Source organism: Lepus europaeus, chromosome 18 (assembly GCF_033115175.1).
Source record: "Lepus europaeus isolate LE1 chromosome 18, mLepTim1.pri, whole genome shotgun sequence".
In the NCBI taxonomy this organism is placed as follows: Eukaryota; Metazoa; Chordata; class Mammalia; order Lagomorpha; family Leporidae; genus Lepus; species Lepus europaeus.
In genome coordinates, this window is record NC_084844.1 from 36,357,585 (window position 1) to 36,385,281 (window position 27,697).

Below are 27,697 nucleotides of genomic sequence, written 5' to 3' on the forward strand. Positions count from 1 at the left end.
AAAAACAAAAACAAAAACAAAAAAAGCCAAAAAATAAAAAAAGGTTAAAATTAACTATTGTATGACACAACTACAGCAATATATTCTCTCCTAAAAGGAGTTTTCACTTCTCCAGTGAATCTTTCTTATCAACTATTATTGTTCGTTCCCTCTTTAAAACAGCAAACTCTCTAGACTCTCTCTTCTGCTCTTGATGAAACCCCATTTCTCTCTTCCCCTCTATAATAAAACTCCTACAAGGAATCATATAAACTTCCCATATCAAATTTTATTCCTCCTATTCATGAAGTTGGCTCTTGTTTGAACAAATTTCCATTGTGTAGGCTCACTATTTCACCAAAAACCAATACTTTCTTTGTTAGGGTCAACAACAGCCACATTGCAGAAGGTAATGGTCATTTCTCAGTCTTCACTCTACCTGAACACTCATTTCAAACATTCTTTCTGGAACATTTCCTTCATTTAGCTTCCAGGGCTCCATCCCCTGAATTTAAGTTTCACTTAAGGCTCTTACTTTTCTTGCCTGATTTCTCCATTCATAGCCCTCTTTTTTTAATGTGTTTTTTCAGTAATTTCTTTATTTTTCATCTTATTTGAAAGCCAGTTAGTGATAAAAAAACAGAGATCTGGCCGGCGCCGTGGCTCAACAGGCTAATCCTCCGCCTTGCGGCGCCGGCACACCGGGTTCTAGTCCCGGTCGGGGCACCGATCCTGTCCCGGTTGCCCCTCTTCCAGGCCAGCTCTCTGCTGTGGCTAGGGAGTGCAGTGGAGGATGGCCCAAGTGCTTGGGTCCTGCACCCCATGGGAGACCAGGAGAAGCACCTGGCTCCTGCCATCGGAACAGCGCGGTGCGCCGGCCGCAGCGCGCTACCGCGGCAGCCATTGGAGGGTGAACCAACGGCAAAGGGAAGACCTTTCTCTCTGTCTCTCTCTCTCGCTGTCGACTCTGCCTGTCCAAAAAAAAAAAACAAAAAAAAAAAAACAGAGATCTTCCATAAGCTGATTAACAAACTGAAATCCCTAGTCTGTATATTTTTTTGAAGATTTATTTATTTATTTGAAAGTCAGAGTTACATAGAGAAGGAGAGGCAGAGAGAGAGAGGTCTTCCATCCACTGGTTCACTCCCCAGATGGCCGCAATGGCTGGAGCTGTGCCAATCTGGAGCCAGGAGCCAGGAGCTTCTTCCAGGTCTCCCACGTGGGCGCAGGGGCCCAAGCACTTGGGTCATCTTCCACTGCTTTCCCAAGCCATAGTAGAGAGCTGGATCAGAAGAGGAGCAGCCACAATATGAACTGGCGCCCACGGGATGGCAGCACTAGAGGCAGCGGCTTTACATGCTATGCCATAGCACTGGCCCCCCTAGTCTACACCTTATAGCCAGAAGACAACTAGACATCACCATTATAATGTCTCATATTTGCCTCAAAGATAGTTTGTTCAAAACTCAACTCCTGACCTCTCCTTACCACAGATGTTCCAGTCTTTCTTGTATCAGTTAATGGCAACTCCACCCTTCCAACTGCTAAGTTTAAACTCATGAGTAATGATGACTTTTGCATTTGTTCCTTCAGCCTAAATTCTTTAGGGCAGACACTCCCAGGTCTCACTGTCTCATCTTTTTAGTCATACATCTTTTTCAGTGAGGCCTCCTCTTACCCTTCCATTTGAAATTACAAACCTGGGATAGGCATTTTATGTAGAGGTTAAGATGCCAATTAAAATGTCCACATCCCACATCAGAGTACCTAAGTTCAATAACTGGTTGTAGCTCCCAATTCCAGCTTCCTGTTAATTGGAACCCTGGGAAGCAGCAGTATTCACTGCTGATGCCTCAAATGATTAGGTTCCTGCTACCCACAAAGGAGACCTGGACTAAATTCCTGGCTTCCAGCTTCAGTCTTTTAACAGCTGTGGCATTTGTGGGGGTAAACTAGTGGGAGAAAGTATATTCCTGCACTCTCAAATAAACAAGTGTTCAAAAAATTTTTTAAATAATTTAAAATTACAATCCCTAATTCTATAACATTTTCTACTTTATTTTTCTTAGTAATATTTCTCATTATCTAACACAATATATTATCTCATTATTTTAGCTTATCTAGAAGGTAACCACTAGGTGTCCACAAATCGCTGACTGTGTTGTTCATAACTGAATCCCTAGCACCTGGAATAGTATCCTGGCACAGAGCAGTTATATAATGGCTTCTACCTTCCTCTCAAAGATCCTTGCTCTGATGAAGCCAGTTCACACATCATGAAGCCATATCAAGCAGCCCAGAAGCCACGGAACTAAGGTCTCTTTGCCAAAAACTATGTAAATAAACCTTCATAAAAGTAGTTGCTCCAGGGCCTGGCAATGCTGCTGCCTGCAGTACCAGTATCCCAAAGTTCGTGTTCCAGCTACTCTTCTTCTGATCCAGCTCTCTGCTAATGGGTTGGGAAAGCAGAAGACGGCCCAATTGTTTGGGTCTCTGCACCCACATGGAAGACAGGGAAGAAGCTCCTGGCTCCTGGCTTCCTGGCTGTTACGGCAATTTGAGGAATGAAACAGTGGATGGCAGATCTCTCTCATCAATCTCTCTCTCTCTCTCTCTCTCTGTAACTCTGCCTTTCAAATAAATAAAATGTTAAAAAAAAAATATGCATGCTCTAACTCAATTCAAGCTTTCAGATGATTACTGATATCCTGCCTGCAACTACATGAGAGACTCAAAGGCAAGACTTCCCAGGCTAAGCTGCTCCCGGATTCCTGAACCACAGAAACTATGTGAGACAAGAAATGTCTTCAACTGCTAAGTCTCGAAGTATTCTGTTACACAGCAGTAAGGCAACTAATAGAGTAAGATTGTAATATATGGTATAATCACTTGTGGAGAAAATTAGCAATATCTGATAGAACTAAAGACACAGATATCCATGAACTTAATTTCCAAACTGGTTTGCATGGATGGGCTCATGAGTGTGGCCTTGGGATAGCAAGACAGGTCCTGAAAGGCTAGGGATTCCAGGCTAATTAACTATAACCTCAAGGAGCCTCCTCTGTTTATTGCAGAAATATAATCATCTTATACAAGAGTCATGGTAGAAAATAGTTGGCAAGTAACACTATGATCCAACAATCACACTTCTAATTACGTACCTTACAGAAATCTCATACACGTATACAAAAAAGGTATTTACTGCAGCTTTTTCCATAATAGCAAATGCTTCAACATAACATTTATAAGTTTATCAATGAGGGTCAATGCTGTGGTGTAACAGGTTAAAAACCTGGCCTACAGTGCTGGAATACTATATGGGCGCCAGTTCGTGTCCCAGCTACTCCACTTCTGATCTAACTCTGTGCTAGCACACCTGGGAAGGCAGTGGAGGATGGCCCAAGTAGTTGGGCTCCTGAGCCCACATGGGAGACCTGAAAGAGGCACCTGGAAGAGGCACCTGGTTCCTAGCTTCGAATCAGCTCAGCTCCGGCCATTGTAACCATTTGGGGAGTGGGTCAGCAGATGGAAGACCTCTCTCTCTCTCTACCTCTCTGTAACTCTTTCAAATAAATAAATAAATCTTAGGAAAAAAAGTTCACTAATCACAATATGGAATAAGGAAACAGTTTCATATTAAAAATAAATATATCCCGGTTGCCCCTCTTCCAGGCCAGCTCTCTGCTGTGGCCAGGGAGTGCAGTGGAGGATGGCCCAAGTGTTTGGGCTCTGCACCCCATGGGAGACCAGGAGAAGCACCTGGCTCCTGCCATCGGAACAGCGCGGTGCGCCGGCCGCAGCGCGCTACCGCGGCGGCCATTGGAGGGTGAACCAACGGCAAAAGGAAGACCTTTCTCTCTGTCTCTCTCTCACTGTCCACTCTGCCTGTCCAAAAAAAAAAAATAAATAAAATAAATAAATAAATAAATAAATATATCAGTTGATGACTGAATTAAAACCATACTTATAAACATGATTAAATTTCAAAAACAATAATCAGGGCAAATAGCAAGCAAGCTGAAAAAGCTGCTTTGATTACAATGGAAAGCTGATCCAAAGATCAAAAATTTTAACAATATTTCCACAAATACTCAGAACTGTAAGAGAACCTCAACGTCTTCTATTCTGTAGGTTTCTAGGCTATATTAGATTTCTGCTAATCACAGTGAATGGCCTTTTATCCACCTGAACACTTTTGGTGACAGCAAAGGTCACTACAAAGAACAAAATTATCATTTTTGTCAGCTGGGATAATTCTCTTTTTCTTCTTTTTTTTGCCTACCACACTTTCTTTTTTTTTTTTTTTTTTGGACAGGCAGAGTTAGACAGAGAGAGAGAGAAACAGAGAGAAAGGTCTTCCTTTTCCATTGGTTCACCCCCAAAATGGCCGCCACGGTCGGCGCACTGCGCCAATCCAAAGCCAGGAGCCAGGTGCTTCCTCTTGGTCTCCCATGCGGGTGCAGGGCCCAAGGACCTGGGCCATCCTCCACTGCCTTCCCGGGCCACAGCAGAGAGCTGGACTGGAAGAGGGGCAACCGGGACAGAATCCAGTGCCCCGACCGGGACTAGAACCCGGGGTGTCGGCGCCACAGGCGGAGAATTAGCCAAGTGAGCCACGGTGCTGGCCACTTTTCTCTTTTTAATTCCTTTGTTATATGGAGCCCAAGCTGAGTTCACAGTGCTGTAGGTGGATTCTGTACACCCCATTCTGGATTTTCAACTTACAGTCACTATATTTTCTCTCCACCTCAACTGAAAACCTTGCCTCAGCAGACCTCAGTCTTTGCCTTTGTATTCTAGCAACTGCCAAAAGACCACTGTGAGGATAATTTTTGTTTTACTAAAAAACAGCTAAAACCTCTCTCTCTCTTTTTTTTTTAATAATCTGGTTGGGGCTAGTGTAGTGGCACAGTGAGCTAAACTGCCCTTTGTAATACCAGCATCCCATACCAAGAGCACCGGTTCAAGTACTGACTGTTCCACTTCTGAACCAGTTCCCTGATAAACCTCCTGGGAAGGTAGCAGATGGCCCCAGCACTTGGACCCTTGTCACTCTTGTGGGAGACCCAGAGAGAACTCGGGTGAGCTAGCTTTAGCCTAGACCAATCCTGGCCATCCATTTGTGGAGTGAAACAGTAGATGGAAGGTAACTCGCTCTCTCAACTCTGTCTTTCAAATAAATAACCTTTCCAAATTTTCTTTTGTCAATTTAGGAGACTGTGTTGAATAAAGCTGTACTCAAAGGCAACAACATGGACTCAGTCAATGTACTAGATCTGCTAAGGAAATTTCTTAAGTAATAACTAGAAATAATCCCCACCTTCTTGTCATTTTTTAAAGCATACAAAAAATGAATAACATCAGCAGAACACAGAGAACATTCAGTTTGTTAGTTTTCTTCCTTCTACAAAAACAGTTTATAATCATCTCCTAGTTGGTTACTCTTCTCTGGATATATTTCTAGGTAACAGAGTCTAGTGGTATATCTACCATTTCTGTGTTCTGAATACTCTACTATTATTGTGTTCTAAGACTACATTATTTTTTATGGCCATATTACACTTAACACTGCTGGATCATATACGTTCATGACTAACCATCTAAAAAAAAATCCCTAGTTTTTCATATGAAATGCTACTGTGAAAGCAGAAATATTCCAAATAGTAATGCTCTGAATCTCAGACTGGTAGCTTAATAAAATTTCATGTTATTAATTTTAGTCTAACTTTCAAATACGTTCCTGAAATAATTTCAAATGTCTAAAATGTTGCAAAGATAGAAGGGGCAACAGTTTGGTGAAGTAGTTACTATACTGCTTGGGACATCCATACCCAGTATCAGAGTGCCTGGATTCAAGTACTGGCTCTGTTCTGTTCAGCTTCATGTTCATGTGCCCCATGGGAGGCAGTAGGTGATGGCTCAAGTAGTTTGGAACCTACCACCTACTTGGGGGAACTGGATTAAGTTTGTGGCTTCTGCCTTCAACTTTAGCTGTTGTTGGGCATTTGGGGATGACCCAGCAGATGAGAGACATCTGCCTTTCAAATAATAAAATAGTAAATAAACATTTTTTAAAATAATAGAAATAAGATGAAAAACACCTGGTATTAAATACCTTTAGCCCTAAGTTCCTCAATGTATATTTTATTTATTTACTTTTTAAGATTTGTTTTATCTATTTTGAAAGTTAGAGTTACAGAGAGAAAAAGAGATTTTCCATCTGCTGGTTCCCCAGATGGCTACAATGACCAGGGCTGAGCCAGGCCAAAGCCAGGAGCCAGGAGCTTTATTCAGGTGTTCCACATGAGTAGAAAGGGCCCAAGCATTTTTTTTTTTTTTTTTTTTAGATTTTATTTATTATTTGAAAGAGTTACAGAGAGAGGGGAAAGACAGAGAGAGGTCTTCCATCTTCTGGTTCACTCCCCAGATGGCCACAACAGCCAGAGCTGCGCCGATCCAAAGCCAGGAGCCAGGAGCTTCTTCTGTGTCTCCCACGCGGGCGCGGGGAACCAAGGACTTGCTTTCCCCAGCCATAGCAGAGAGCTGGATTGGAAGAGCAGCAGCCGGGACTAGAACCAGTGCCTATATGGGATGCCAGTGCTTCAGGCCAGGACATTAACCCACAGCGCCACAGCACTAGATCCGGGCCCAAGTATTAATAGGGCCATCTTCCCCTGCTTTTTTTCAGGCCATTAGCAGGAAGCTGGTTCGAAGTGGAGCAGCTGGGACACAAACAGGCACTCACATGGTATGCCAGCATTGCAGGCAGCAGCTTTACCTGCCACACCACAATGTTGGCCCACTCAATGTGCATTTTCTAAGACTAAAGATGTTCTCCTGGGGCTGGCACTGTGGCATAGCAGGTAAAGCCTCCACTTGCAGTGCCAGAACCCCTATGGGTGTCTGTTCAAGTCCCAGTTGCTCCACTTCCAATAAGCTCTCTGCTATGGCCTAGGAAAGCAGCAGAGGATGGCCCAAGTCCTTGGGCCCTTGAGCCCACATAGGAGATCTGGAAGAAGCTCCAGATTCTTGGCTTTGAATCAGCTTAGCTCTGGCCACTGCGGCCATTTCAGGAGTGAACCAGTGGATGAAAGATCTCTCTCTCTTTGCCTCTGTAACTCTTGCCTTTCAAATAAATAAATCTTAAATATATATATATATATACACATATATATATATTCTCCTACATAACCAAAATACAAATATTAGCTTCATAAATCTTCAATTCATCTACTTCCACTATCCACATTCCAAATTATCAGGTGTCCTAATAACATCCCTTACTGGATACAGTCTGGGGTCAGGAACAGGATATACTTGTTAACATTTCTTCAGACTCCTTCAGTCTGGACTGAGGTTATGTATTCTCACTTTTGTTGTTTTCATTTTATTTGAAAGGCAGAAAAAGAGACAACACAGATGGAAATGTTTCACCCACTGGCTCACTTCCTCAAATGTCAAGAACAGCTGGGGCTAGGGACTCAATCCAGGTCTCCAATATGGGTGGCAGGAATTCAAGTACTTGGCGCTGTCACCCAATGACTCTTAGGATGTACATCAGAAGGAAGCTGAGTCAACAGGTAGAGCAAGGATTCAAACCCAGGTATTCCAATGTGGATGTGGGTGTCTTAACCACTGTCCTCACACTACATAGGAGATATTGTGTCCTCTGTGTGTAGCACATCTGAAGGTACATATTGTCCAACTATCACTCTTTAGGTGAGGTTAATTTTGATCACCCACTTGTTGCCTGGCTTCACTACTGCCTAACTGCTATTTTTCTGTGAAAAGACACTTTAAGACAGTGTTAATATCCTGCTGCCTAAGAACTTTTAAGCATTTTGTATAATATAAAAATACTCTATTTCTTTCCCCAAGGAGTTATAAATGTTAAACAAGCTAAGGAAGAAAGAGCATCATGTAAATCAAGATCTCTCCCTCTAATAAATTCCAAACTCTCTACACAAAAGGTATACTACAAGGAACGGGTATTACTTGTTTCTGCATTACTGCAACAACATACCTAAGGCAGGGTAACTTCACAAAGTAAAGAGGCTTATTGAGCTCTTCATTTATGTAGGAGATTTAAGGGCACAAGGTCAGCATCAGCTGAGTGAAGAGCACATGCAAGAGTATGAGATCACATTTCAAAACAGAGAGCCAGAGAAAAATTGGGTGGGGCCAGGCTCAGGCTCTAAACAACCCTCTCACAAGAACTATCCATTGTCCCACACAGAATACCTTATTCTCTTCTGAGGGCAGGACCACCAGTGACCTAAAGACTTCCCAGGAGCCCTCATCTCTTAAAGGCCCACTCGGACTCCAAACACTACCACCCTGGGGACCAAGCTCCCTATATATGAACGTTTAAGAGGGGAGAACAATTATCTAAACTCCCAAACTCCGAATTCATTGAATGCTGTTATTATCTAGTGTCCATCACCTTACCTTGTACCACTTCAATAAAAAACAAAAATGTATGTAACAGATAAATGACCTCGTAGCAGTTCAAAAGAAAAATATCTGGAGATCTGAGCTTAATGAGCCAATACTGTGATAAAAATATTGAGAGCTAATGACAGGATTTCAGGATTCTATTAGTGGAAGCACAATGCTCAGGTAACAGAACTAAACATTTCGTTTGTACTTCAAACTGGTTGGACTGTATCTGTAGGGTGGACTCAATTATGTAACCACGTTTATTAAATAACTACAGTGACATGACAAGTAGGATGAAGAATCTGAAATTAGCATTCTAGCTATAGGAAAGACTAAAGAAACATGTCACCCAATTTTAAATAGGTAAATGTCACTGTGCAATAGGTAAAATAAATACACTTCCCTGTTTTCACTTCAGCAAATCAAACTAAGTCTAATATCTGAAAAAATCATGATGATAGATTTTCTAAAAAAGGTTTATTTATTTGAAAAGCAAAGTAACTGAGAAGGAGAAATACAAACAAAGACTTTCCAGCAGCAGCTCTACTCCCCAAAACGCCAAAACGACCAGGGCTGGCTCAGGCCATTGGGGTCTTCCTCATGGGTGGCAGAGGCCCACGTATTTGGCCCATCTTCCATTGCTTTCTCAGGCCCATTAGCAAGGAGCCAGATTGGAAGCAGAGTGGCTGGGACTCAAACCAGCTACCAGATACGTTATGGGATTTCTGTGTCAATGTGTTGTAAGCTATAGCTTATCCCAGGGTGCCCAAAATCAGCCTAGAAGGCAGATTTTTAACTCACAATAAAAATAAGTCAATTAATTTAAGAGTGTGTACCTTGAAACATTAAGATTATTGAATACATTCAAGCAGGGGTTGAATTATTTCTCTGTATTTTTCTTTGCCTGTTATATAATAAACAAAATTTCTAATAAAAAATTACATAAGACTAAGAACAACTATATACTCCCTTTCTAAATTCAACTATTGACATGTTTCCTTCTTTGCTTTACCACTTTCTATCTCTATCTATATGGGAAAGAGGCAGAAGTGAGGAAGAAACCCAGAGAAACTATCACTGGACTATGCTATAAGTGGACTGAGAAGTAACATATGAACCAGAAAAACCAGCTGATTTTTTTCCCCATCTCTCTAGAAGCCCTTCCCTTCTTCTCCTGCAAAATCACTTAAGGGTTTCAAGGATCTCTTGAAATGCTTGGCATACACACTCACACACAAAATAAACTAGCATCTACTTTCTAAATTGAAGGTTCACCTTACTTTTGAATCTACAGTAAGATTTTGCCTTCAGCCCATTAAGTTCCCCATAAAAATACCCTCTAGGGGCCAGCGCTGAGGCGTAGTGGGTAAAGCTGCCACCTGGAGTGCCGGCATCCCATATGGACACCGGTTCGAGTCCCAGCTGCTCCATTTCTGATCTAGCTCTCTGGTATGGCCTGGGAAAGCAGCAGAAGATTGCCTAAGTCCTTGGGCTCCATACCCACGTGGGAGACCTGGAAGAAGCTCCTGGCTCCTGATCGGCACAGCTCCGGCCGTTGCAGCCAACTGGGGAGTGGACTAGCGGATAGAAGACCTTTCTCTCTCTCTCTCTCTGCCTCTCCTTCTCTCTCTGTAACTCTTTCAAATAAATAAATCATTAACAAAAAAAAAAAAAAAAACCAACACCCTCTATTTCAGCAATATTAGTTCCTAGAGTCTCCTGCCCTCTTTCAGTATACAAACATTACAAATGGGAGTGGTCAATCTGAAACATACGACCTATCTGAAACATAAGCAAGAGCTGACTATCATCTTCCCTATGTTGTTCCTTGCTAACAACTGGAAAATTGTTATCACATGCTTATGCAACTGCCCCTCAGTATCCAAGGGGGAGTGGTTCCAGGACCCACCACAGATCCCAAAATGCATGGACACTCAAGTCCTTTATATAAAATGACATAATATTTGTATATAACCTAGGCACAACCTTCTAAATACTTTAAATCATCTATAGTTTACTTATAACACTTAATAAACATAAATGCTATCTAAAGAGTTACTATACATTTTTTTTATTTCTTTATCTCAACGCAGCGCAGTGTTTTTTTTTTTTTTTATAGTTTATTTATCTAAAAGTCAGAGCTACACAGAGAGTGAAGGAGAGGCAGAGAGAGAGAGAGAAAGAGAGAGAAAGGTCTTCCAATCACTGCCTCACTTCCCAACTGGCCGCAACAGCCAGAACCACACCGGTCCAAAGCCAGGAGCCAGGAGGTTCTTCCAGGTCTCCCACGCATATGCAGGGGCCCAAGGACTTGAGCCGTCCTCCACTACCCTCCCAGGCCATAACAGAGAGATGGATTGGAAGAGGAGCAGCCGGGACTAGAACGGGTGCCCATATGGGATGACGACATTGCAGGTGGCGGCTTCACCCTCTATGCCACAGCACTGGCCCCTACTATATATTATTGTTAGGGAATAACGAAACAAAAAAGTCTGTATATGGGGGCAAGCGTTATTGCATAATAACACTGCATGCAATGCCACCATCCCATACGGAGGCTGGTTCATGACCAGGTTGCTCCACCTCTAATCCAGCTCCCTGCTCATGGCCTGAGAAAGGCAGCAGAAGATGGCCCAAGTGCTTGGGCCCCTGCCACCCACATGGGAGATCTGGAAGAAGCTCCTGGTTCATGGCTTTGGCCTGGCCCAGTCCCAGTTGTTGTGGCCATATGGGAAATGAACCAGCAGATGGAAGATCTCTCTCTAACACTGATTTTCCAATTAAAAAAAACCAAATCTTTGGCCAGCACCACAGCTCACTTGGCTAATCCTCTGCCTGCAGCGCCGGTACCCTAGGTTCTAGTCCCAGTTGGGGCGCCAGGTTCTGTCCCAGTTGCTCCTCTTCCAGTCCAGCTCTCTGCTGTGGCCCAGGAAGGCAGTGGAGGATGGCCCAAGTGCTTGGGTCCTGCACCCGCATGGGAGACCAGGAGGAAGCACCTGACTCCTGGCTTCAGATCGGCACAGCATGCTGGCCGTGGCGGCCATTTAGGGGGTGAACCAACAGAAAGAAGACCTTTCTCTCTGTCTCTCTCTCTCTCTCACTGTCTAACTCTGTCCAAAAAAAAAATCTTTAAAAGAAAAAAAAAAAGTCTGTATAAATTTGATAAAGAATTTTTTCAGGCCTGGCACTGTGGGATAGCAGGTTAAGCCATGGCCTGCAATGGCAGCATCACATAAATGGGCTTGTTTGAGTCCCAGCTGCACCACTTCTGATCCAACTCCCTGCTAATCAGTCTAGAAAGCAGCGGAGGATGGCCCAAGTCCTTGGGCCCCTGTACCCACATGGGAGAGACCTAGAAGAAGCTCCTGGCTTCAGTCTGGCCCAGCCTCAGAAAGTGAACCAGAGGATGGAAGACCTCTGTCTCCCTCTCTCTCTAACTCTAGCCTTTCAAATAAATAAATAAATAAATAAATCTTCTAAAAATTTTTTTTCTGGATATTTTCAATCTGCAGATACAAAGGGCTGTCTACTGGGAATCATCAGAACAACTTAAATTAGCCTTGTTTCTACCAAAAAAAAATTAAAAAAAAAAAGAAGTGCCTAGAATATTTTGGTAGGACTCTTAATGGTATCCTTATCCTCAATTTTATTTTCTTACAATCTTAGCTATGTATCAGTCAAAATGATCATGTACTAATCCTCTGACTGCGGCGCCGGCAACCCATATGGGCACCGGGTTCTAGTCCCAGTTGCTCCTCTTTCAGTTCAGCTCTCTGCTGTGGCTTGGGAGGGCAGTGGAGGATAGCCCAAGTGCTTGGGCCCCTGCACCCGCATGGGAGACCAGGAAGAAGCACCTGGCTCCAGGCTTTGGATCAGTGTAGCACCGGCCATAGCAGCCATTTGGGGGGTGAACCAACGGAAGGAAGACCTTTCTCTCTGTCTCTCTCTCTCTGTAACTCTACCTGTCAAAAATAAAAAGATCCGGTAAAAAACTGAGTAGCCAGTGTCACAGCACAGCAAGTTAAGTTGCCACCTGCAACGCTGGCATCCCATATGGGTGCCAGTTCAAGTATTGACTGCTCCACTTCGGATCTAGCTTCATGCTAATGTGCCTGGGGAAGCAGCAGAGGCTGGCCCAAGTGCTTGAGGCCCCTACTGCCCATATGGTAAGACCAAGATGAAGTTCTGGGCTCCTGGATTCACCCTGGCTAATCCCCAACCATTGCAGACACAGTGAACCTGTGGATGGAAGATCTCTCTTTCTGTAGCTCTGCCTTTCAAATCAACAAAATAAATCTAAAAAAAAAAGGCAACAGAATCTTATCACTGCCCTACTTCAATAAATATCAGTAACATTTGTAGCATACTATGTGACAGTTATTATTCTAAGTACTTGATACAGTATTAAGTCATCTTATGAGGTAGGTAATATGTCATAGTTTGAAGTTTGTGCCCTTTCTAAAACTCACAGTAAAATTTCATTGCCATTTTAACAATATTAAGAAGTGAGATCTCGGGGCCAGCGCTGTGGCATAGCGGGTAAAGCTACCACCTGCAGTGCTGGCATCCCATATGGGGGCTGCTTTGAGTCCCGGCTGCTCCACTTCCAATCCAGCTCTTTGCCCTGTCCTGGAAAATTAGTAGAGGATGACCCACAGTCCTTGGGCCCCTGTACCGGCATGGGAGACCTGGAAGAAGCTCCTGGCTCGGACTGGCGCACCTCTGGCCGAATATCTGAAACACCTACAGCTGAGCCAAACTGAAGCCAGGAGCCAGGAATTCAATCCAGGTCTCTCACGAGTGGCAGGGACACAACTACTGAAGTTCTTCCCTTGCTGCCTCCCAGGATCTTCACTAGCAGAAAACTGGAATTAGAGTGGAGCTGAGACTCAAACCCAGGCACTGTGATATAGAATGCCATGTCTTACCTGGTGTCTTAATTGTTAGGCAAAATAGCCACCAAGCATCATCTTTTTAAAAGGCCTATCAGGCAGGGCTGGCACTGTGGCATCCCATATTGGCGCCGGTTTGAGACATGGCTGCTCCACTTCCAATCCAGCTCTCTGTTATAGCCTGGGAAAGCAGTAGAAGATGGCCCATGTCCTTGGGCCCCTGCACCCGCATGGGACACCCAGAAGAAGCTCCTGGCTTTGGATCGGCACAGCTCCAGCCATTGCGGCCAACTGGGGAGTGAATCCACAAATGAAGCTCTCTCATTCTCTCTCTGCCTCTCCTTCTCTCTCTGTATAACTCTTTCAATTAAATAAGTCTTTAAAAACATTGCTTAAAAAAAAGTATGTCCCATTTAAAAAAAAAAAAAAAGCATATCAGATGATGTTATTCCTTAGCTTAATATCTCTAAATGCTTCTGACCAAAAACAGACCAGAATGTAAATATCTGCTGTGATACAGCCCACATTTACCTCACCAGCTCTAGTCTTTTGACAATTACTGGAATATGCTGAGCTCTTTTCCACTTCTGGATCTATGCCTGAAATAATCTTCTTCCATAGGCTCTTCACGACAGTAGCTCCTTACCAGACTTAAAATTTCAGCTAAGAGGAGTATTTTCACCAAACTCTAAAGTAACTACTCTCTTCTCAATCATTCTTTCTCACAGCACCCTATTTCTTTCATGGTACTTCCTAACTGTAATTATTTATATGAGTTTACTTTTATTCTTTTTTGCCTACATGGTTTTATTCCATTAGAACACAGAGTGAATCTGTATTCTATTTCCAAAGCCTAATGCCAAACATCAAGTCCGTTCTCAAACACCTGTAGATGAAAGAAGGGGATGGGGGCCTGGCGCTGTGGTACAGCGGGTAAAGCCACCACCTGCAGTGCCAACATCCCATATGGGTGCTGGTTCAAGACTCAACTGCTCCACTTTTGATCCAGCTCTCTGCTGATAGCCTGAGAAAGCAGTGGAAGATTTCTAAAGTGTTTGGGTCCCAGAATCCGCGTGGGAGACCCAGAAGAAGCTCCAGACTCCTGCTTCAGATCGGCCCAACTCCAGCCACTGCAGCTATTTGGGGAGTGAATCAGTGGATGGAAGATCTCTCTGTCTCTGCTTCTCTGTCTTTCAAATAAATAAATAAACAAACAAACAAGCAGAATGAGGGGAAAAGGAACAGACTGGGGCTTCCTTAAAGCAACTTTCTTCAGAAAAATTACTCCCATTTAGCACAGCCATGATAAGGTATTTCAATTGTTGTAATTCTCTACTTGGCCTTCATTTCAATACCAGGTAGTAAGAACTGTTTTGTATTTTGTCAAGGACAATTGATTCTGCTAATTAAAGAAAAAAATGCTTAAAGGCTCTTAGGAGGAATATTAAAGGTCGAAGTAGGGAAGGACTTTTTTTTAAATACTTTTTTTTTTAAAGATTTATTTATGTATTTGAAAGGCAGAGTTACAGAGAAGCAGAGGCAGAGGCAGAGAGAGAAAAAGAAGTCTTCCCTGGGTTTTAGTCCTGGGTGCTCCTCTTCCAGTCAGCTCTCTGCTGTGGCCTGGGAGGGCAATGAAGGATGGCCCAAGTGTTTGGGCTCCTGCACCCACATGGGAAACCAGGAAGAAGTACCTGGCTCCTGGCTTCGGATAGGCAGAGTGCCAGCCGTAGCAGGAAGGGAGGGAAGGAAGGAGGGAGGGAGGGAGGGAGGGAGGGAAGGAAGTCTTCCATCCACACAAATAGCCACAACAGCCAGAGCTCACTACAGGTCGATCACATGATCACATGGGTAGCAGGGACCTACATACATGAGTCATCACCTGTTGCTTGCCTAGGATGCCCATCAACAGGAAAACTGGATTCAGAAGGGGCCAGTGCCGAGGCAGAGTAGGTTAATCCTCTGCTTGCGGCACTGGCATCCCATATGGGCGCCGATTCTAGTCTCGGCTGCTTTGCTTCCAATCCAGCTCTCTGCTATGGCCTGGGAGAGCAGTAGAAGCTGGCCCAAGTCCTTGGGCCCCTGCATATGCATGGGAGACCCGGAAGAAGGACCTGGCTCCTGGCTTCAGATCGGCACATTCCAGCCTTTGCGGCCATTTGGAGAGTGAACCAACGGAAGGAAGACCTTTCTCTCTGTCTCTCCCCTTCACTGTCTGTAACTCTACCTCTCAAATAAATAAATAAAATCTTAAAAAAAAAAAAGAAGTAGAGCCAAGACTCAAACCCAGGCATTCCCACCTAGGACCCAGACTTTTGGAACAGTATCAACCGATGAGCCAAACGCTCAATCCATGCTTCCCTTACAAGTCAGCCAGACACAGAATATGTCACAATCAAAGAATATGTGGAAATGAAACAATACCTTATCCTTCCACACTAGGTTCTCTTTTTTTAACAGTAGTTGTAATGCCCACAACAGCTGGGACTAGGACAGGCCTAAGACAGGACCCAGGAACTCAATCTGAGACCCCCACATGGATCATAGAGAACGAACTACTGGGCTGTCACCCATTGCCTCCCAGGGTGAAGGTACATTAGCAGGAAGCTGGAACTGGAAGAAGAGTCAAGCCTTGAACACAGGACCAGTACTGTGGTGTAGCACATAAAGCCGCTCCCTGCAGTGACGGCATCCCATTTGGGTGCCAGTTCAAGACCTGGCTGCTCCACTTCTAATCCAGCTCTCTGCTATGGCCTGGAAAAGCAGAAGATGGCCAAAGTCCTTGAGGCCCCTACACCTGTGTGGGAGACCAGGAAGAAGCACTTGGCTTCAGACATACCCAGCTTTGGCCATTGTGGCCATTTGGAGAGTGAACCAGCAGATGGAAGATCTCTCTCTGCTTCTGCCTCTCTGTATCACTGCCTTTCAAAAAATAAAACTTAAAAAGAAAAAAAAAAAAAAAAAAAGACTTGAACACAGGGCACTCCACCTGGGATGCAGATGTCCCAAAAGCTGAATTAAATAACCACCCTTCAATTAGGTTTCAGTATATTTAATTATTATACATCTACCCTTATCATACGCCTAGTAAGGGATTAGATCTCAGTCCCTTCCATATAGTATAGAAAATCCAATGTTTTCACCAAATGTTAAATTCTACTTACCAAGTGCTCTTGCTACTGCCAGAAAAGGAATCTGGTCAATAACTGTGCTCCTTCTAACAGGTCCGTTGTGAGTAAGCCGAGGTCGTTTCCAAACTACACGATTCACTCCAGACTTGTTCATTACACTAAAAAATAAAAAGTTCGTAAAAATACTATGACTAAAACACAACAACTAAGGTAGCTCAGGGTGTTAATATCCTAAGATTATATTATCAATAATCAATGACTTATTCATTCACATCCAAAGATGCATAAGCCAAAGTTTCTGCTCAGATGAGGAGAATTTGGAGATTTCTGAAATAGGCCAGGGGTTGACACTGTGGTGTAGCAGGTAATGCCACCACCTGCAGTGCCGGTAACCTTTAAGGGCACCGGTTCAAGTCTTGGCTACTTCACTTCCAGTCCAGCTCTCTGCTATGGCCTGGGAAAAACAGTAGAAGATGGCCCAAGTTCTGCACCCGTGTGGGAGACTCAAAGAAGCTCTTGGCTCCTGGCTTTGGATCAGTGCAGCTATGGCCATTGCAACCAATTCAGGAGTGAACCAACAAATGAACAACCTCTTTCTCTTCCTCTCTCTCTTGGCCTCTGCTTCTCTGTAACTCTGCCTTTCAAATAAGTAAGTAAATCTTCAAAAATTTAATGAAATAGGCCAATCAACATCAAATAGAAATAAGAAAAATGAATAGATACCATGTGAGAAAAAATGACTTGACTAAAAAAAATGAGAAAGAACTTACAAAAATGGAAAAGGATTACATAATAGTATAAAAGACACTGAAAAGGAAAGTTTATGTAGTTCTGAAGGTTTCACTGGAAATTGGAAAAACACAAAAAGAAATTCTCCATAATAGCAAGTACACTATAGCATGTGCAAAACCTTGGCAAAAAACAAACAAACAAAAATAATAGAAATGATGTCTCATCTTGTATCTGGCATGACTAAAATGGGACAAACACACACACACAAAAAAACAGATATATTTAATGATAGTTTATCTGAAATATTTTTGAAAGAGTCAATAGGAAGGAAATGTTCCTCCAAAAGGGACACTGCAGAGGAAGAGCTGCAAAAGCACATATTAAAGAAAAGGGTTTACTTGACATTATAGCCATCCAACAGAACTTAAGACAGCAGATTTCCAAGACTCAAACAATGGGTAACATTAAAATAGGGGCTGATGCTATAGCGTTACAGGTAAAGCCACCACCTCCATTGCCAGCATCTCATATGGGCACCAGTTCAAGTCCCAGCTGCTCCATTTCCAATCCAGCTCTCTGGTAGAGCCTGGGAAAGCAGTAGAAGATGGCCCAAGTCCTTGGGCCCCTGCACCTGAGTGGGAGACCTGGAGGAAGCTCCTGGCTCCAGGCTTTGGAATGGTGCATCTCCAGCCGTTGTGGCCATTTAGGGTGTAAACCAGCAGATGGAAGACTCTCTCTTTCTCTCTGTATAGCTCTGATTTTCAAATAAATAAATAAATTTTAAGAAAAAAAAAAAAACATTAAAATAACTTAAATTAACTTCCCTAATCCAGAAACCCTTTTATAATTACAATCTAAATAATCTACAAGGAAAAGATGGGCAGACTAGCTGACAATAATATGTGGTTTTCTTGTCCGTTTTCTGATTATTAATGAGCAGACATGTATGTATCAGTCTTTTTTTTTTTTTTTTTTTCCATTTTATTCGACAGAGACAGAGACAGAGAAAGATCTTGCATGTTGCATCGATTCACTCCTGAAATGCCCACAATAGCCAGGGCTGGGCCAGCCCAAAGCTAGGAGCTTGGTTCTCAATCTCAGTCTCCCATATAGGTGGCAAGGACCAAAAACTTGAGCCTTTACCTGCTGCATCCAAGAGTGCACATTATCAGGAAGCTAGAACAGACAGCAAAACCAGGACTCCAATCCATGAACTCCAATATGGGAAGTGGACAACCCAAGCATATGCCCCTAAACATATGCCCCTAGTCTGTTATTTTCTTACCACACTGACTTTTGGAGCAGCACGCTTCAATTCTATATCTGTCAAACACTAAATGTATTTGCACTGAAAAGTTACTGGGTTTAAGATATGTAAAGGTGATGACAGAAAATGGTGATCATCTCTAAAGAATGTCACTCTAAAATATTCTACATTCTAAGATACAGAGTCAGCTCATTACCTCTGTCTATGATTTTCCTATCTATTCTCTTATTTCAAAGCAAGACTGGAGAGGAAAAAGATAATAAAGGAAATAAAAGTCCTAAGGAAAGCAAAATAAAGGTTTAAAATCTATGAGAAAAGACTGATCTTTCCTAGGTCGAGAAAAACAGGAATTAGCAAAATAGCCTCAATCTTCCTAATAAAGCAGAAAATTTGTTTTGTTTTTGTCTTAAGATTGATTTATTTTTTTGAAAGTCAGAGTTACACAGAGAGAGAGGCAAAGAGAGAGAGGTCTTCTACCCGCTGGTTCACTCTTTAATTGGCTGCAAGGAGCTGCGCCGACCCAAAGCCAGGAGCCAGGAGCTTCCTCAGAGTCCTCCCACAAGGGTGCGGGGGCCCAAGGACTTGGGCCATCTTCTACTGCTTTCCCAAGCCATACCAGAGAGCTGGATAGGAAACGGAACAGCTGAGAGTCGAACCAGCGCCCATATGGGTTGGCAGCATTGCAGGTGGCACTTTTACCTGCGACTCTATAACACCGGCCCCGAAACTTTCTTCTCAAAAACTATTTGGGGCAGGCGCTATAGCACAGCAGGTTAACACCCTGGCCTGAAGCGCCGGCATCCTATATGGCTGCCAGTTCAAGACTGGCTGCTCCTCTGCCGATCCAGCTCTCTGCAATGGTCTGGGAAAGCAGTAGATGGCCCAGGTCCTTGGGCCCCTGCACCCATATGGAGACCTGGAAGAAGCTCTTGGCTCCTGGCTTCGGATCAGCGCAGCTCCAGACACTGTGGCAAATTGGGGACTGAACTATCGGATGGAAGACCTCTTTGCCTCTCCTCTCTATGTAACTCTGACGTTCAAATAAATAAATAAATCTTCAAAAAAAAAAAAAAAAACTACTTATTGGAGAGGAAAATCAGAAAATCTTCCACATGCTTTTTTTTTTTTTAAGATTTATTTTTTATTTTACTTGAAAGGCAGGAAGAGAAAGAGAAATCTTCTGTCCACTGCTTTACTCCCCAAATGGCTGCAATGGTGAGGGTTGGGTCAGGCTGAAGCTGGGAACAAAGAACTCTACCCTGGTCTCCCACATGGGGAAATAGTAGAAGATGGCTCAAGTGTTTGGGCCCCTGCACCCATGTGGGAGAGCCTGAAGAAGCTTCTGGCTTCTGGTTTCAGACTACCATACTGGAAGGTACAGTTAAGGACCATAACAAGTACAGAATAATGTACTAGAAAATGCTATACACAGGGGCCGGCTTTGTGGCATAATGCTTTGGGCCACTGCCTGTGATGCCAGCATCGCATGAATGCCAGTTTCAGTCCCAGGTGCCCTGCTTGTGATCTAGCCACCTGCTGGTGTGCCTGGGAAGGCAGTGGAAGATGGCCCAAATAGCTGGGCCACTGCAGTTCACATGGGACATCCAGATGGAATTCTGAGCATCTGGCTTCAGCCTGGCCCAGCCTTGGCTGTTGTGGTCATTTGAGGAGTGAACCAGCAGACAGACGATCTTTCTATCTCTCCCTCTCTTTACAACTCTGCCTTTTAATAACGAAAGCCATTATTATTTCAAAAATTATGAAATGAAGAAAGAAAAGAAATGCTGTAGGTATTAATATAAAACAGAAATTTTGAGTAGCCCATTTAATTAATTAATTGGTAATTAGTTTAATTATCAGTTCTGAAAGCAGTACCTATATTCTAAGAGCCAGAATACCTAAGGCAGTCATTTTTTTTTTTTTCTTTTTGACAGGCAGAGTGGATAGAGAAAGAGACAGAGAGAAAGGTCTTCCTTTTTGCCGTTGGTTCACCCTCCAATGGCCGCTGCGGCCTGCACATCTCGCTGATCCGAAGCCAGGAGCCAGGTGTTTCTCCTGGTCTCCCATGCGGGTGCAAGGCCCAAGGACTTGGGCCATCCTCCACTGCCTTCCCGGGCCATAGCAGAGAGCTGGCCTGGAAGAGGGGCAACCGGGATAGAATCTGGCGCCCCGACCGGGACTAGAACCCAGTGTGCCGGCGCCGCAAGGCAGAGGATTAGCCTGTTAAGCCACGGCGCAGGCCTAAGGCAGTCATTTTGTTGTCTTATGAATTCTTCAATGCTGATCCTCAAAAAACTAAGAGCATAGTGAAGACTGAATCTGTCATTCACAAGAATCAATGAGGGGCCAGTGCTATGGCATAACAGGTTAAGCCTCCATCTGTGGCACTGGCATCCATATGGGTGCCGGTTCAAGTCCCAGCTGTTCTACTTCTGATCCAGCTCCCTGCTAATGGTCTGGGAAAGCAGCAGAAGATGGCCCAAGTGCTTGGACCCCTGCACCAACATGGAGACCCAGAGGAAGCTCCTGGCTCCTAAGTGAACAAGTGGATGGAGGACCTCTCTGTCTCTCCCTCTCTCTGTCTGTGACTCTGCCACTCAAATAAATATATATATTTTTTTTAATTGAAATGCGGCTGGCGCTGTGGCTCACTAGGCTAATCCTCCGCCTTGCGGCACCGGCACACAGGGTTCTAGTCCCGGTTGGGGCGCCGGATTCTGTCCCAGTTGCCCCTCTTCCAGGCCATCTCTCTGCTGTGGCCCGGGAGTGCAGTGGAGGATGGCCCAAGTGCACCCCATGGGAGACCAGGAGAAGCACCTGGCTCCTGCCTTCGGAACAGCACGGTGCGCTGGCCGCAGCGCGCCAACCGCGGCGGCCATTGGAGGGTGAACCAACGGCAAAGGAAGACCTTTCTCTCTCTCTCTCTCTTTCACTGTCCACTCTGCCTGTCAAAAAAATAAAATAAAATAAATAAAAATTGAAACACAAAAGTTATTATGAAAAAGGAAATCTCCATCCCATCTTAAAGCCCTATTCATCTCTTTTTCTTTTTTAAAAATACTTCATTTGAAAGGTAGAAGTAGAGGTAGAGGTAGAGGTAGAGGTAGAGGTAGAGGTAGAGGTAGAGGTAGAGAGAGAGAGAGATCTTCCATCTGCTGGTCTACTCCCCAAATGGCTGCAACGGCCAGGATGGGTCCAGGCTGAAGCCAGGAGCCAGGAGCTTCATGCAGGTCTGCCACATGGGTGTTAAGGGCCCCAAGGACCTGAGCCATCTTCAGCTGCTTTCCCAGGCACATTAGCAGGAAGCTGGATTTGAAGTGGAGCAGCTGGAACCCAATCAGGAGCCCATGTGGGATACCAGCATTGCAGGTGGCAGCTTAACCCATTAAGCCACAATGCCAGCTACCCTATTGCTTCTAAAGGATTAAGACTTAATACTGAAATAATTATAGTAGCTCCTTCCAAATTAATATTAGGAGCACTCCTGATATTTAATAGTCAAGGATATTATTTATGGCTCTGTGTTTCTGCAGAATTAAAGACAAAATATTGTTACTATTTAAAACAACAGTTTTTCATTCCATATGCCAGCAGGCATCAGGTAACCCAGGATGGATGCTTACAAGTACATCAGGAGTGCCGGCGCCGTGGCTAACTAGACTAATCCTCCACCTTGCAGCGCTGGCACACCGGGTTCTAGTCCCGGTTGGGGCGCCGGATTCTGTCCTGGTTGCCCCTCTTCCAGGCCAGCTCTCTGCTGTGGCCCAGGAGTGCAATGGAGGATGGCCCAAGTGCTTGGGCCCTGCACCCGCATGGGAGACCAGGAGAAGCACCTGGCTCCTGGCTTCGGATCAGCGCGGTATGCCGGCCGCAGCGCGCCAGCCACAGCGGCCATTGGAGGGTGAACCAACGGCAAAGGAAGACCTTTCTCTCTGTCTCTCTCTCTCACTGTCCACAAAAAAAAAAAAAAAAAAGTCCATCAGGAGCTATGAAGAAAGCAGTCAGATGTGATGCGCTTTCTCTTAAAGGTCCACTACTGGCAGTACCGCCAGCTCTCTGTGCTGCACAGGGTGCCCCCCACCAACCCAACTCAACAAGGGGCAGCCTGGGCTACAAGGCCAAGGAATGCTATGTCATATATAGGATTTGTGTGCACCGTGGAGGCCATAGGCGCCCATTTCCTAAGGTGCAACCTAGGCAATCCTGTCCATCATGGTGCTAACCAGCTGAAGTTTGTAAAAAGCCTTCAGTATGTTGCTGAGGAACAGCTGGGAATCACTGTGGGCGCTCTGAGTCCTGAATTCTTACTGGGCTGGTGAAGAATCTGCATACAAATTCTTAAGGTTATCCTCATTGATCCATTCCATAAAGCTTTCAAAAGAAATTCTGACACCCAGTGGATCACCAAAGCAGTCCACAAGCAGAAGGAAATGGCGTGGGCTGAACCTGTAGGCTGCAAGAGTTGTGGCCTTGGAAAGAGCCACAAGTTCCTTCAAACTATTGGTGGTTCTCGTCATGCAGCCTGGAGAAGGCACAATACCTTCCAACTGCACTGTTACTGCTAACACAAGTAATGTTTGTAAAATGCATACCTAATAAATCATTTAGGACAGTTAAAATAAAACAAAAAAAACAGTTTTGGGACACATTTGCAACACCAGCATCCCATACAGGAGTGCTGGTTCAAGTCCCAGCAGTTCTGCTTTTGATCTCACTCCATTTTTTTTTTAAAGATTTATTTATTTGAAAGAGTTACAGAGAGAAGTAGAGAGGTAGAGAGAGAGGGGTCTTCTATCCACTGGTTCACTCCCCAACAACGGCCAGAGCTGCACTGATCCGAAGCCAGGAGCCAGGAGCTTCTTCCAGGTCTCCTACGTGGGTGCAGGGTCCCAAGCACTTGGGCCATCTTCCACTGTCTACCCAGGCCACAGCAGAGAGCTGGATCAGAAGAGGAGCAGCCGGGACTAGAACCGGTGCCCACATGGGATGCCTGTGCTTCAGGCCAGGGTTTTAACCTGCTGCGGCACAGCACTGGCCTCTGATCTCACACCCTGTTAATGTGCCTGGGAAAACAGTAAATGATGGCCCAAATATTTGGGCTCCTGCCACTCATGTGGGAAAACCTGATAGAGTTCTAGGCTTCTGGTATCAGTCTGGCCCAGCCCTGGCTTCAGCCACTGCAGTTATTTGGAGAGTGAACCAACAGTCTGAAGGTCTCTCCCTGTCACTCTTTCAAATAAATAAATAAATATTTTAAAAATAAAACATTAAGGCTGGCGCCGCGGCTCAATAGGCTAATCCTCCAACTGCGGTGCCGGCACACAGGGTTCTAGTCCCGGTCAGGACGCCGGATTCAGTCCCGGTTGCCACTCTTCCAGGCCAGCTCTCTGCTGTGGCCAGGGAGTGCAGTGGAGGATGGCCCAAGTCCTTGGGCCCTGCACCCCATGGGAGACCAGGAGAAGCACCTGGCTCCTGGCTTCGGATCAGCGCGGTGCGCCGGCCACAGCGCGCCAGTCGTGGCAGCCATTGGAAGGTGAACCAACAGCAAAGGAAGACCTTTCTCTCTGTCTCTGTCTCTCACTGTCCACTCTGCCTGTCAAAAAAATAAATAAAAATAAAACATTAAAATTTAAAATCCAGTGTCAAAAAACCAAAGCAGTGTTATAAACGATTCTGCATTTACTGTACTCCCTACTATTGTCCTGTATGATTAAAAGGCATATAAAATGGAACTGGCTGACATGCAGAGAGCTGACTGAGCAGCAACAGAAAGCTAGAAAAAAAGAATGCTGGCCAACTGCCTGGGCTGGGACAGAGGGAAGTGAGGAAATCAACTATAATGAAATGGCTCAATTTTTGCAGAAAGACACCTGCTCCAAAATAGCAGAGAACATCTATCCAATTGCCCTGATGGTATTTTAAGCGATAAAGCAAAAAATATAAACTTTTAAAAAATGTTTTAAAATAAAAAAATTAAAATTTTGAACACTTACATGTAAAAACAAACAAGAAAGAATAATATTTTTTAAAAGATTAATAACTAGGGATAAGGTCTACCAATATGAAAAATTATAATAAAAATTTCAACTTTAAAAATTATGTTTCTGGGGCTGGTGCTGTGGCATAGTGGGTAAAGCTGCCACCTGCAGTACTGGCATCCCATATGGGTGCTGGTTCGAGTCCCAGCTGCTCCACTACCAATCCAGCTCTCTGCTATGGCCTGGGAAAGCAGCAGAAGATGGCCCAAGTCCTTGGGCCCCTGCACCCGCGTGTGAGACCCAGAAGCTGCTCCTGGCTCCTGGCTCTTGGCTTCACATTGGCACAGCTCTAGCCATTGTGGCCATGTGGGGAATGAACCAATGGATGGAAGACATCTTTCTTTCTCTCTGCCTCTGCCTCTCTGTAACTCTGCCTTTCAAATAAATACATAAATCATTTTTTAAAAAATTATGGTGCTGGTAGATGAAAATAGAGGGAAAATCAACCCAGAGAAAGTCAAAGTCCCAAGCATTTAGAAATTTTTCTTTAGAAATTGTTTATAATTGTGAAGCCCACTTTGTGTGACTACAAGACTAACCTTCACACTCACAGGATCAAATATGCTAAAGCATGAAAGCAGGTTCACTTAACATTTCAGGATATGGGACAGGAAACAGTGTGCCCCCATGCCAGCCTGAGATGCTGTCTACAGCAATGAGACTTAAGATATCCAGGAGTCAATGTCCAGCAACCCCGCACATGTGACAGCTCACTTTTAAGTAACCACATGCTCGAGATTAGGTAAGCTTCATGTACCTGAGGAAATCAGTGTCTGTAATAGCCTATGACTACAGCTTCCTGGTGCTTATACAAGTCAAACTCCATGCATATAAGAAAGTCAACGTTTGTGCTTCCAACACATTTAAGGTCCCTTCAAAGTCTTTCCTACCTGGAATACAGCTCCATTGCTGAGTCATTCTACAATAAGCAATAGAGCTGACATTCCACATTTACCTTAATAACACAAACTGCAAGGAAAAGGTAAAATGTAAGTCACCTTTTCAATGAAGAAGGGTATGGAGTCCCTGGCTCCTGGCTTTGGCCTGATCCAGTCCTACATGTTGCAGACATTTCGGGAGTGGATGGAAAATTATTCTCTCTGCCTTTCAAGTAATCGAAAATAAATAAAAACAATATTTTTTAAATGTGGTACAGGGATCCCTACAGGGTCCTTTTGACTTTTCAAGGGGTATGAAAGTCAATTTTTTTAATTAAAAATGCTAAGGCTATGTGCATGCAACTGAACTTTCCTTTTTAAGGTTTTTGTTTTATTTGAGAGGCAAAGTTACACAGAGAGGGAAAGAGAAAAACGTCTTCCATCCGCTGGTTCAAACCCCAAATGGCCACAACGGCTGGAGCTAAGCCCATCCAAAGCCAGAAGCCAGGAGCTTCTTCCAGGTCTCCCACCTGGGTGCAGGGGCCCAAGCACTTGGGCCATCTTCCACTGTTTACCCAGGCCATAGAAGAGAGTTGGATCAGAAAAGATGTAGCTGGGACTCGAACCAGCACCCATATGGAAAGCTGACATCACAGGCAGAGGCTCAGACCTCAATGCCACAATGCTGGTGCCTAAATTTTAATTAAAGATTTATTTATTTGAAAGTCAGAGTTACAGTGAGAGAGGGAGAGGGGAGGGGAGAAGAGATCTTTCATCCACTGGTTCAATCCCCAAATGGCCACAATATCCAAGGCTGGGCCAGCCAGGAGCCAGGAGCTTCATCCGGTCTCCCAAGTGGGCAAAGGGGCCCAAGCACTTGGGCCATCCTCCGCTGCTTTCCCAGGCCTGTTAGCAGGGAGTTGGATCACAAGTGGAGCAGCCAAGACTCCAACTGGCAGCCAGAGGGATGACAACACTACACAGGGCAACTTAACTTGCTACGCCACAGCAACAGCCCTTACAGTTGAATTGAGAGTCTGTATGACTGATATAATACAGTATCCCATCGAAAAAAAGTATCAATAGTTGGGATATTTGCATACTGAGGTGAACCAGTATTTTCTAAAAGATAATGCTTATGTTACAAAATCAGGCACTGGGGCTACATACTATACTATTCCAACTACATGACATTTTAGAAGAGGCAAAACGATGGAGACAGTAAAAAGATTAATGACTGCCAGGATTAAGGGAGAGGGATGAGCAGGCAGAGCACTGATGACTTTTAGGGCAATGAGACCACCTTTTCAGGGCATACTGCTATAATGGTGGATATATATCATTATATCCTATATTTGTCAAAACTTATAGAATATACACCCAGAATGAAACCTAACATAAATTACAGACTTTGGGTGACAATCACCTATCAGTGCAGGTTTATCAACTGTAATGAATGTACCACTGTGATGCAAGATGTTGACAGTAAGGGAGGATTTGGGGCTGGGAGGACAGGTGAGAGCAGGGACTATTTGGGGACTCTGTGCTACACACTCAATTTTGCTGTAAAACTAAAAATGCTTTAAAAAAATAAATTCTATCTAATTTTTAAAAAGATTAATTTCATCTATTTATTTGAAAGGTAGAGTTACAGAGAGAGGGAGAGACAGACAGAAAGGTCTTCCATATGCTGGTTCACTCCCCAAATGGCTGCAATAGCAGGAGCTGGGCCAATCTGAAGCCAGGAGCTTCTTCTGGATCTCCCATTCGGGTGCAAGGGCCCAAGCATTTGGGCCATCTTCCTCTGCTTTCTCAGGCCATAGCAAAGAAGTGGGTGTTTGGTGCTGTGGTTAAGATGCCACTTGGGAGGCTGGTGCTGTGGTGTATAGCAAGTAAAGCCGCCGCCTGCAGTGCTGGCATCCTATATGGGCACCAGTTCGTGTCCCGGCTACTCCACTTCTGATACAGCTCTCTACTATGGCCTGGGAAAGCAATAGAAGATGGCCCAAATCCTTGGGCCCCAGCACCTACATGAGAGACCCAGCAGGATCTCCTGGCTCCTGGCTTTGGATCACCCAGCTCCAGATATTGCAGCCACTTGGGGAGTGAACCAGAGGATGGAAGACCTTTTTCTCTGTAACTCTGCCTTTCAAATAAATAAATAAATCTTTAAAAAAATAAAGTAGAAAAGAATAAACTTTTTAAAAAATTCCTCATATGCGTTCACATGCAACATTTCAGTCAGCAGCCAACCACATATACAAAGGCAGCTCTACAAGATTACAATAGAACTGAAACATTCCTATTTCTTAGTGATGTCAATGTCTTTGTAACATCCTAGCAC

At 44.3% G+C, this 27,697-nt stretch overlaps 1 protein-coding gene across 1 annotated transcript in view; it reads right to left on the reverse strand.

The window, feature by feature from the left end:
• PPM1D (protein phosphatase, Mg2+/Mn2+ dependent 1D) overlaps positions 1 to 27,697 on the reverse strand; it is a 68,612-nt gene that overhangs the window by 18,574 nt on the left and 22,341 nt on the right. Inside the window, exon 3 of the mRNA XM_062174807.1 lies at positions 16,472 to 16,596. Coding sequence (XP_062030791.1) covers positions 16,472 to 16,596 — 125 coding nt within the window. The remainder of the gene's footprint in view (positions 1 to 16,471; positions 16,597 to 27,697) is intronic.